This window comes from Macrobrachium nipponense, chromosome 2 (assembly GCF_015104395.2).
Source record: "Macrobrachium nipponense isolate FS-2020 chromosome 2, ASM1510439v2, whole genome shotgun sequence".
Taxonomy (NCBI): Eukaryota; Metazoa; Arthropoda; class Malacostraca; order Decapoda; family Palaemonidae; genus Macrobrachium; species Macrobrachium nipponense.
Genome location: NC_087201.1, coordinates 32,720,608 through 32,733,013, shown reverse-complemented (window position 1 = coordinate 32,733,013; position 12,406 = coordinate 32,720,608). Strand labels below are relative to the sequence as shown.

The following is a 12,406-nucleotide window of genomic DNA, read 5'->3' as shown; positions in this document are numbered from 1 at the left end:
TCTTTTTACGGATTATTTCTTTTTACGGTCTTTCTTACCCCTTGAGTTCAGGGTTACCCGACTTTACTTACTTTGGTTCAGTTTACGGATCTTTCCTTACCCCCTTTGATTTCAGTTTACCGGATCTTTCTTACTCCTTGAGTGCAGTTACCGGATCTTTTTACTCTTGAGTTGCAGGTTACGGATTTCTTTTCTTACCGTTGAGTGGCCCCAGTCAAGTTTACGGATCTTTCTTACGGCCTTGAGTGCAGTTACGGAATCTTTCTTACTTGAGGTGCAGTTTACGATCTTTGTTACTCCTTGAGTTGCAGTTTACCCGAATCTGGACACCTGAGTCAGATTACGGATCTTTCTTACTCCTTGAGTGCAGTTTACCGGATTTATCTTTCTTACCCCCTCTGGCCGTGCAGTTACGCTCTTTCTTACTTGAGTGCAGTGACGGATCTTTCTTACTCCTTGGTTGCAGTTCGGATTTTTCTTACTCCTTGGAGTGCAGTTTACGGATTATCTTACAGTTGAGTTTGGCAGTACCGGATTCGACGCTTAAGTGCAGTTTACGGATCTTTCTTACTCCTTGAGTGCAGTTTACGGATCTTTCTTACCCCTTGAGTGCAGTTTACGGATCTTTCTTACTCCTTGAGTGCAGTTTACGGATCTTTCTTACTCCTTGAGTGCAGTTTACGGATCTTTCTTACTCCTTGAGTGCAGTTTACGGATCTTTTCTTACTCCTGAGTGGGCAGTTTACGGAGTACGGATTTCTATTACTCCCCTTGAGTGCAGGTTGTACGGGATCTTTCTTACTCCCCTTGAGGTTGACAGTTTACGATCTTTTCTTACTTGAGTGGCAGGTTTACGGGATCTTTCTTACTCCTTGAGTGCAGTTTAACGGATTGGCTTTCCTTTTACTCCATTGAGTGCCAGTTTACGGATCTTCTCTTACTCTTGAGTGCAGGTGTACGTGGATCTTTCTTACTCCTTGAGTGACGGAGTTTACGGATCTTCTTACTCCTTGAGTTGAGTGGTCGGATTTCTTTCTTTCCTTCTTGAGTTTGCACGGTTATGGATCGTTTCTTACTCCTTGAGTGCAGTTTACGGACTTCTTACTCCTTGAGTTTGCAAGTGTACGATCTTCTTACCCCTTGAGTGCAGTTTACGGATCTTTCTTACCCCTTGAGTGCAGTTTACGGATCTTTCTTACTCCTTGAGTGCAGTTTACGGATCTTTCTTACCCCTTGAGTGCAGTTTACGGATCTTTCTTACTCCTTGAGTTTGCAGTTAGGATTTTGCTCTACTCCTTGAGTGCAGTTACGGATCTTTTCTACTACCTGGAGTAGCAGTTTACGGATTTTCTACTACTTAAGTACAGTTTACGGATCTTTCTTACTCTTGAGGGCAGTTTATCGATCTTTCCCTTACCCTTGAGTGCAGGTTACGGATCTTTCTTTACTCCTGGAGTGCAGTGTTTACGGATTTCTTACCCCTGAGTTGCAGTTTACGGATCTTCTACTCCTTGAGTTTGCAGTTTCGGATCTTTCTTACTCCTTGGAGTGCAGGCTTACGGATCTTTCTTACCCTTGAGTGCAGTTTACGGTCTTTCATACTCCTTGAGTCGCAAGTTTTACGGGATCTTTTCCTTACCCTACTTGAGTGCATGTTTACGGATATTTCTTACTCCTTGGAGTGCAGTTTACGGGATCTTTCTTTACTCCTTGAGTGCAGTATTACGGATCTTTCTTACTACTTGAGTGCAGTTTACGGATATTTCTTACTCCTTTAGTGCAGTTACGGATCTTCTTACTCACATTGAGTGCAGTGTACGGATTTTCTTACCCTGAGTGCAGTTTACGGATAGTTCTTACTTCCTGAGCGCAGTTTACGGATCTTTCTTACTCATTGAGTGCAGTTTACGATCTGTCTTACCCTTGAGTGCCAGTTTACGGATCTTTCTTACTCCTTGAGTGCAGTTTACGGATCGTTCCTTACTCCTTGAGTGCAGTTACGGATCTTTCTACCCCTTTGAGTGCAGTTTACGGGATCGTTTCTTACTCCTTGAGTTGGCAGTTTTACGGAATCTTTCTTACTCCTTGAGGCAGTTTACGGATTCTTTCTTCTTACTTGAGTGGCATTTTACGGATCTTTCCCTTACTCCTTGACCGTTGCAGTTACGGATCTTTCTAACCTTGAGTTGGAGTTTCGGAATCTTACTTACTCCTTGAGTTGCAGTTTACGGATCTTTCTACCCCTTTGAGTTTACAGCTATGGTTATTTCTTACTCTTGAGTACAGGTTTTAAGGATCTTGCTTACCCCTTGAGTGCAGTTTACGGATCTTTTCTTACTCCTTGAGTACCGTTCGGATCTTTCTTTACTCCCTTGAGTTTGCAAGTTTCAAGGATCTTTCTTACTCCATTGAGTACAGTTTACGGATCTTTCTTACTCCTTGAGTTTACCCCAGTTATGTTTCTTTTCTTAATCCTTGAGTTGCAGTTACGGATCTTTCGTACTCCTGAGTGGCAAGTTTACGGATCTTTCCTACTCCTGAGTTTGCAGTTTACGGATCTCTACCTTCCGGAGTACAGTTTTACGGATCTTTCTTACTCATTGAGGACAGTTTACGGATCTTTCTATCCTTGAGTTTACAGTTACGGATCTTTCTACCCTTGAGTTGCAGTTTACGATCTTTCTTACTCCTGAGTGCAGTTTACGGATCTTCTTACTCCTTGAGTGCAGTTACGGATCTTTGCCTTACTCCCCTTGAGTACAGTTTACGGATCTTTCTTTACTCCTGGAGTGCAGTTTAGGAGTCTTTCTTACTCCCCTTGGAGTGCCAGTTTACGGATCTTTCTTTACTCCTTGAGTACAGTTTACGGATCTTGCTTAACCCTTGGTACAGTTTACGGATCTTTCTTACCCCTTGAGTTGGCAGTTTACGGACTTTCGTTACTCCTTGAGGGTACCAGTTTTTAAACGGTTCTTGTCTTACTCTTGAGTACAGTTTACAGATCTTTTCTTACTCCTTGAGTACAGTTTACGGATCTTTCTTACTCTTGAGTACAGTTACGGTTCTTTTCTTACTCCTTGAGTACAGTTTCCACGTTCTTCTTACTCCTTGAGTACAGTTTACGGTTCTTTCTTACTCCTTGAGTGCAGTTTACGGATCTTTCTTACTCCTTGAGTACAGTTTACGGTTCTTTCTTACTCCTTGAGTACAGTTTACGGTTCTTTCTTACTCCTTGAGTGCAGTTTACGGATCTTTCTTATTCCTTGAGTGCAGACTATGGATACTGAAACCCTTGACAGACAGAGATTTAGCTGAAATTAGTCTATTGTACAAAACACAGGGAGCAAGTTAACATGAACAAAACTCAAAGTATCTTTACTGGCAGACAAAGGACATCAGATCAGGCACCCCCTTCCCCTCTATACCCCCCTTTCCACCCAGGTCTTTTCATGGACAGTTTTTTTCCTAAGTGAATGCAAACCATTTAAATTCTAGATAGAATTTTTTTTTTTACTGCAAATTCGCTTTTGAGAAACATATCCTTTCTATATCCTCTGAGGAAGTTTTTCAATGTTTTTTTATAGAACTTTAGGTCATGAGGGAATGTTTGAATTTTTTTCATCTTTTAATTGGTTTTCCTGTCTGGTGTTCTTCAGCAGCTGATTGGCATCGTAAATTGGTGAATCGATGGAACTTCAGAAATTCAACTTGTAATTTTTTTTCTCTCCGAGAGGAATTTTTTTTTTTTCTCTCTGAAAAGGTTGGCGTGAGTCATACTTTACAGTTTATTTGTTATTTTTTCTTATTGTATTTGTTATATTTCTTATTTTATTTGTTATTTTTTATTTATCTTATTTATTCAACTTGTTTGCTGTTCGTTTCATTAGTTTTTCTACGATATTTATCTTTCACAGCTTATTTTTTTCTTCTCAATTTGTTTTTCTCATTGGGTCTATATATTATATATATATATATATATATATATATATATATATATATATATATATATATAGTATATATATATGTGATATATATATATATATATATATATATATATATATATATATATATATATATATATATAATGCTCTCCGGTCGCGATTTATTGCATTCATTAACTGATGATACGTTCTGCCTGTCTTATTTATATACCTGTGTAATTCTCCATGTTTTCACCAATCAAGCGCTTTGATATTTACTTTCATTTTTCATATAACCATCTTTGTTAGTCAGGGTATTCTGTCATTTTTTTATTATCAAAATATTCTTTCATACACAGCGTAAAAAAATGTTCCAGGAAGGAACTGTAATGGTCGATATTTACATTCATAATCTTTGATGTGTAATCCATTCACCCCTAATAACAGTTGGATCAAATCAAAGTGACTGATAATATATTCAGTGTTAGCGCAGGGGGACTTATGGATATGGCCGCGTAGCCTCGTTTCACAAGATAATAGGACGGTATGCACGCTTCATCTGTTCTTTTGGCGTCCCTCGATGCGAGGAATGGCTAGTCGACGAGCCTATAGGACGGACCAGAGTTGAATCGCTTGATAAGGGGGGAGAATGAATGAATGAGAGAGAGAGAGAGAGAGAGAGAGAGAGAGAGTACTTTAGTTAAACATAGACAAATAATTTATTGAAATGATTTTCCTGCATTCGGCTAGAAATAATTTTCAGTAAGTTTCATGACAATGAAATTGATTTTTGTTGCCTAATCAGAGCGCATTACTTTTTTGTTTGCAAACACACACACACACACACACGCATACGCGCACGCACACACACACATTATATAACATACATAGATACATATGCATATGTATATATGTATGTATGTATATGAATAAACGTGGGAGAACGTATAAGAAAAAAAATCATAATGAAGCAGGTACGCTATCTTTTATACATAACGTATTTAAGTACATAATACCATACAGAATACCTTGGTTTATTGGTGAGTAAAATATGCACTCACTGTTCATAATCAAAGGATTTGACTTTTTTGTATACACACACACACACACACACACACACACACACACACACACATATATATCTACATATATATATATATATATATATATATATATATATATATATATATATATATATATATATATATATATATATATTATATATATATATATATATATATATATATATATATATATATATATATATAGATAGATAGATAGATAACTGAACATATTGGCATAAAACTGTGCCATTATGACCCCTACTCTCTCTCTCTCTCTCTCTCTCTCTCTCTCATCTCTCTCTCTCTCTCTCTCATATATATATATATATATATATATATATATATATATATATATATATATATATATATATATATATATATATATATATATATATATGAGAGAGAGAGAGAGAGAGAGAGAGAGAAGGGGGTTCATAATGGCACAGTTTTATGCCAATATGTTCAGTTATCTATCAAGTTAATTTTCCAGCACCTGTGACCATGCAAAGAGATGTAAGAGTAATGTTGAGTATAAAAACTCCAAAAAAATCTTGCAAAAGCATTTTCTCCACAACAGCCAGGGGTCTTCAAATCGCTCTTTGTAAAAATGGTTGTCGTAGTCTTGTAAAAATGATTGTCGTTGTCCCGAAACTGATCAACCAAACTACCTCCACCCCTCTACATATACCTGGGGTGAACAACGGACAAGCTTTCGTTTTTGTAGTCACTCGTTTCCTCCATCTACTGGAAATGGTGCGAGTTTCGTTGGTGTCCTTTTGATTGATTTGCTCGTTGTTGTATTTGTGTTTTCTTAGACGAGTACTTTTATTTTACGATTATTTTATAGTTGTCATTTTCAGCTTAAAATGGGGCTGGTCCTCGAAGCGTGGAATGTTCTCTTCCAACAGAATTCCATCTTATAAAAGCTCATAAAAATGCCAAAATTTAGTAAGTAAATACTATTTTTCAGAGACTGCTGTCTCTCTCTTCAGGGTTGGTAACGAATGAGAAAAGATACAGAAAAGGTGCTATTTATACCAAGAGATCCATTTGATGCTGGGCACTAATGCGTTTAATTCTGAAAGGAATTCGTGGGGCAATTTCAACGAATTCCTTTCAAAATTAAATGCATTAGTGCTCAGCATCAATTTTAAAGTTGAATGGGAAACAGACAACAAAATTTCTTTTCTTGATGTTTTGATCATTAGAGACACGACAGAATACAAATTTACCATATACAGATAGCCAACTTTTTCACTTTCATACATTCACTTCTTTAAATATCATGAAATTTCTATCAAGATAGGCATAGCCAGCAACCTATTCTTAAGAGCCTTACGAATGTGTTCCCCAGATTTCCTGGACAAGAAATTTGAACTGATTTGTAAGCAGCTTTTATCTTTAAGGTATCCTGACCATATAATTGAGAAAGTGATTCATAAAGCAAGCGTATTTTTCTGCCGACTTCCTCAAGACAAGACCAGAGAGACACTCAACAATTAAATAAACTTAGCCAAATCCCTAATTACCATCCAACCAAAGACAATCCCCAAAGACACAGGAGTACACAAAATCCCACGCCCGGACTGTGACCAATCTTACATCAGTTTAACAGGAAAATCACTTCCCCAGAGATTAATACAACATAAATGGTCAGTTAGGTATGGACAACAATGCTCAGCTATTTTTAACTATATAAATAACCATAATCACAGAATAAACTGAAATTTGTCATGTATAATTTATAGCAGCAAATGTCAGTACTAAAGCCAGATGATAAAGTCAGCCTTAATTAAACAAAGACAAGTAATAGACATCTCAAAGGGTGCCTTGGATTCAGGTATCATAAAATCTTCCTTTAACCAACGCTGAAGGTGATTAAAGAGAAATTATCAGCAGGGTGACCTAAAACGGCTACCTGTGGATGGATCTCTTGGTATAAATACCGCCTTCTCTGTAACTTTTCTCATTCATTACCTACCTGAAGAGAGAGACAGCAGTCTCTGAAATATAGTACTTACTTTCTATATTTTGGCATGTATATGGGCTCCTTTTATATATATATATATATATATATATATATATATATATATATATATATATATATAATATATATATGTATATATATATATATATATATATATATAACTATCTAATTTGCTCTACCTTGGAATATTTTCATATATGTTAACCAAAGGGGAATTTTTTAGTTAGTTGGTAAGAAATTCGTCGGCTCATGGGCTCGAACCACGGAACCAAGAATTCAGGACATACAGTAACGGCGTTTTACGTAACCACAAGGCTATCGCGAGAGGATACGATATTAAAGGACATTTGCAGCTTAATGCGTGTATATGAATCACGATGATGTGATAAAACTTTATATATATATATATATATATATATATATATATATATATATATATATATATATATATATGTTATATATATAGATATATATATATTATATATATATATATATATATATATATATATATATATAGTATATATATTATATATATATATATATATATATAATATACATATATATATATGATCATAATATATATATCTGTATTATATATATATATAATATATATATTATATAATATATATAATATATATATATATATATATATATATATATATATATATATATATATATATATATAAGTCATATCACATTACCGTGATTCATATACATATATCGAGCTACAAATGTCCTTTAATATCTAATTCGCTCTACCTCGGAATTAATATATTTTCATATATGTTTAACCGAAGGGGAATTTATTTAGCGATAATAGAATTGCCGGCCGACGGGCACGAACCATCGACATCTTCAATTCCAGGACTGGCAGTCCTGGAATTGAAGATGTCGATGGTTCGTGCCCGTCGGCCGCCAATTCTATTATCGCTGAATAAATTCCCCTTCGGTTAAACATATATGAAAATATATTAATTCCGAGGTAGAGCGAATTAGATATTAAAGGACATTTGTAGCTCGATATATATATATATATAATATATATATATATATATATATATATATATATGTATATATATATATATATATATATTATATATATATATATATATATATATATTATATATATATATATATATATATAATATATCCAATTAATGTGAGTCTCAACTCAGGATCCAATCTCGAAGGCGAAGGGAAAAGGTGTCATTGTTACATTAGTTTATTATACTGCGGATTCGCATAGATTTACATAAAAGTGGAAGCCACAGAACTGGATGTAAACTGACTAATCCAGAGCACTGTGTAAGGAATCATGTAAAATTGCGCAAAACTGATATTAATTAGAAAGATTTTCTATAATAGGACAAGCCCATAACGAAAACGACTTCAACATACTTGAATCTGTTATTATAAAGATGTTCCCAACACTAAATAACCAAACAACTTCTGTCCAATTGTTTGTCGCTTAACATTTTGTTTTTGTTTTCCTTCTCTCGTCCTTTCCTTCTCTTGCTGGGTCTTGAGGAAATTTATGTTTTTGGTCTTATTATTTCGGCGGTTTAGTTATGTCCTGTTCCTATTCCTCCTGTTTTTAATGTCTTATAATTTGTGTACGTATCGATGTTTTAATGTGACTTTTTGTAAGAGGGTTTTTAATCTTTGCAGACTTGAAAATGCGATGAAATCAATTGTCATGAAACGTTGGCATAATAAACTAATGTAACAATGGCGCCTTTTCCATTCACCTTCAAGTATGTATGCTAGCTAACCAACCTGGCATTGCCTGGAAAAATTTCTGATGGATTAAAAACTTTCTCTTGCACCTCCTTGTGCTAAATGCCCCTCATATACAGAAATTACTGTTCTGACGGTCCCTTTTATCCAGATATTACTGTTCTGTCCCATTTGTCCGTGTATTCAGTTCCACGCTGGACAAGTGGTTTTCGCACTTGGCTGCCAATCTGGTGGTCCGAAGTTCGAATCCCGGCTTGGCCAACGCGGAAACAGAGGAATTTATTTCTGGTGATAGAAATTCATATCTCGATCTAGTGTGGTTCGGATCCCACAATAAGCTGTAGGTCCCGTTGCTAGGTGACCAATTGGTTCCTAGCCACGTAAAAATATCTAATCCTTCGGGCCAGCCCTAGGAGAGCTGTTAATCAGCTCAGTGGTCTGGTAAAACTAAGATAGACTTATTTATTATCCGTGTATTACTTTGGTAACTGTCCTGTATATCCAGGAATTTTTGTACCAACGATCCCTTTTTTCCAAATATTACTGTTCTAGCCATCCTTTTTATCCAGAGATTACTGTAGTGACTGTCCCATTTATCCTTGTATTACTATGGTGACTGTCCCTTTTTTTACCAGTATCACTCTGCTGACTCTACCATTTATGCAGGTATTATTGTGGTGACCGTCCCTTTTATCCAGGTAGTACGGTGTAGTCCGTCCCATTTATGTGTGTGTTATGGTCTGACTATCCCTTTTATCCAGGCATTACTGTGCTGACTGTCTCTTTTATGCAGGTATTTCTGTGGTGACTGTCTGTTTTCCAGGTATTTCTGTGCTGACTGTTCCATTTATCCAGGTATTACTGTGGTAACTGTTCATTTTAGCCAAACTTTACTATGATGACTGTCCCATTTACCGCCCACTTAACTGAAACACCCCCACAAATACCTAAGCACATCCCTACTATATCTAAACACACACCCCCCACTAAACCTAAACATACGCCCTATAAAACCTAAGCACAAACCTTGATACAGAATAATTATTCACAGGGAATAAAAAAAAACATTTTCAATAATATATTACTATGGTAATGAGGTATGATAACCCGTAAAGTTTATTTACCACATAATTTACAAGGGAAGGTGGCGGAAGTTGGATGGGGAAAGGGGGGGAAGGAGAAGGGCAGGGGGTACGCGTTGAAACCTACCCTACTATAAAAGTTGGGTCAAATAATGGCCATTTGACAAATTTTACCTAGATCGGCCAAGCGGTTACCACGTGCGTTACAAATGGAAAGGGGAATGGGTACAAAAGAGTCCACGAAAACATAACATAAACACCAAATGGATTCCGTAACTGTCAACAAACATAAACACCAAATGGATTCCGTAACTGTCACCAAACATAAACACCAAATGGATTCTGTAACTGTCACTAAACATAAACACCAAATGGATTCTGTAACTGTCACCAAACATAAACATCAAATGGATTCCGTAACTGCCACCAAACATAAACATCAAATGGATTCCGCAACTGTCAACAAACATAAACACCAAATGGATTCTGTAACTGTCACCAAACATAAACACCAAATGGATTCCGCAACTGTCAACAAACATAAACACCAAATGGATTCCGTAACTGTCAACACACGTCAAAGATTGGGAGTGACACATCTGGATGAAGGCGCCAATAGTAATCATGAACCAGTAGTTTGGTTCCAGATACAGGAGAGATGTTGAAATGGAGCGACAGTTGCCTGATAGTGAGGCTTGGCAGAGAACAATTTTGTTTCCGTGGGCGGAAGGAGGGATTTGTCTTGAGGACAAAATGAAACTTGAGTGGGCAAAGCGTGTAAGAAAAAATCTTTGTAAAAGAAATATGCAAAAAATATATGATTATGTATATATATACATATTTATATATGTTTTTTTATCATATCACCGTGATTTACATTATAACCAGTAAGCTACAAATATCATTTAATATCCAGTTTTGGGAAAATCCCCGATGGGGAATGAATCACTGAAGGGGAATATAAGTGATGAATGGATCGGTAACGCCGGGTTCTCGATCCCTCGTCACAGTACCTTCCAACGACTCCAGTTGGCGGTCTAACCACGTAACCATCAAGAGAGGTATTAGTTAATGCCAATTCTGCCGGTGGGTTAATGCAGAAGCTGAGACCAGAAAACTGTCGCTGCGACATTCACACTTAAATTGCCGATTCGTGGATGGACCCCTTCTACCAAAAATGTTCACATCAACACCTTAAACGTGCACTCAAGTCTATTCAGCAGCTCGCCAACCTCCGTCATACTTTTTGCCATTCTCCTATGTTTGTCCTGTAACACCTCAGTTATGCCATGTATCTTATTATTACTAGATCTTTCGCCCCCCCTTTCTAATACTGTCAACTTTTGTATCTGCTTGAATGGATTAAGGAATGTCTAATTTTTGGAACTAAGATAAATTAAGAGGACCAGTGAAAGAGATTGAAAGTTTTCACATGAGGAGGACATTGGAAGTTAATGTGAGCAATAGTGCAGTTATGAGTGTAAATAGCAACCAGGAAGATGTAGCAGTGAATGTGTAGTATATGGAAGTTGTAGGAATGGATGCATGAGAATTGTATAGAGATTTGGAAATAAACCTTCTAATGATGATTGGATGAAAGAAGAGATGAGTCCCATAGTACAGAAAGCAAGGAAAGTGGCAGGATTTGTGCAGAAAGTGTGGAGGAAACTTGGGCCGTCTAAGGAAGCGAAAATTGAAATGTATGAAGGGACTGTTGCGCCAACATTCCTCCAAGCTAAGGAAATGAAGTGTTGACGTTATATGTGAATAAATAAAGTAGGATGTTGTGAAGAACTTTATATGTGATATCTGTGGCATAATAAGAACTGAAAGGGTGTGAAATGCCGGAAAATGAGGTAGCATAAATGATAATTTGAGTGATAAGATGGTTAAGTGTTCTGAGGTGGTATGGTGATGTGGTATGGATATAAATGCACTCATGAAATCCTGTACAGTCAAATTCAGAGGTTTACCATACTGTCAGTGCAGAGAGAGCGCACTAGGATCACCTACATGAGTGAGTGTCGGTTGACTTTTGAATCTGACTGTACTACACACATATATGCATCTATGATCACAATGATAACACATTTATAACTATATCGTCTAGACAAAGACCACAGAACAAATTTTGTATAGAAAGATAGCTCCTCATTAATGAGATTTTCTGCACGTCTCTTAGTGTCCGTAGTACTGAAAGGATGTCATTTATTTTCCAGCGGCCTCGTTGCTGGCAGCGATGGACCAAAGTGCCGACCCCTGCAACGATTTCTTCCAGTTCGCCTGCGGTGTCTGGAACAAGAAACACGTTATTCCAGAGGATCGAGCGTCTATCAACACCTTCGAAGTTATGGCCGATCAGCTACAAAATATTCTCAGGGGTACTATCTAAAAAATTTTCTTTTATTGTGTTAGGCCATTAATGTTTTTTATTTACAATTACTATGTGGTACTTTTATTTGAATACGTATACTGTTGCACTAGAATCACGTATTTTTACACCACGTTGTAATCATTTGGTGGCATGTTCGCAATTTTTTTTTTAGCTACACTAGAGCTAGGCCTATTTAGCGGCTGAATCGTGTGTCTTCCTGTCCTCTTCTCTGTTAACAAATA

At 36.6% G+C, this 12,406-nt stretch overlaps 1 protein-coding gene across 1 annotated transcript in view; it reads left to right on the top strand.

Annotated features, from left to right (window-relative positions):
• The window catches only part of LOC135220516 (neprilysin-1-like), a 432,979-nt gene that overhangs the window by 367,586 nt on the left and 52,987 nt on the right, over positions 1-12,406 (top strand). Inside the window, exon 3 of the mRNA XM_064257668.1 lies at positions 12,010-12,171. Within this exon, the coding sequence (XP_064113738.1) occupies positions 12,030-12,171 (142 nt within the window). The 5' untranslated portion in view covers positions 12,010-12,029. The remainder of the gene's footprint in view (positions 1-12,009; positions 12,172-12,406) is intronic.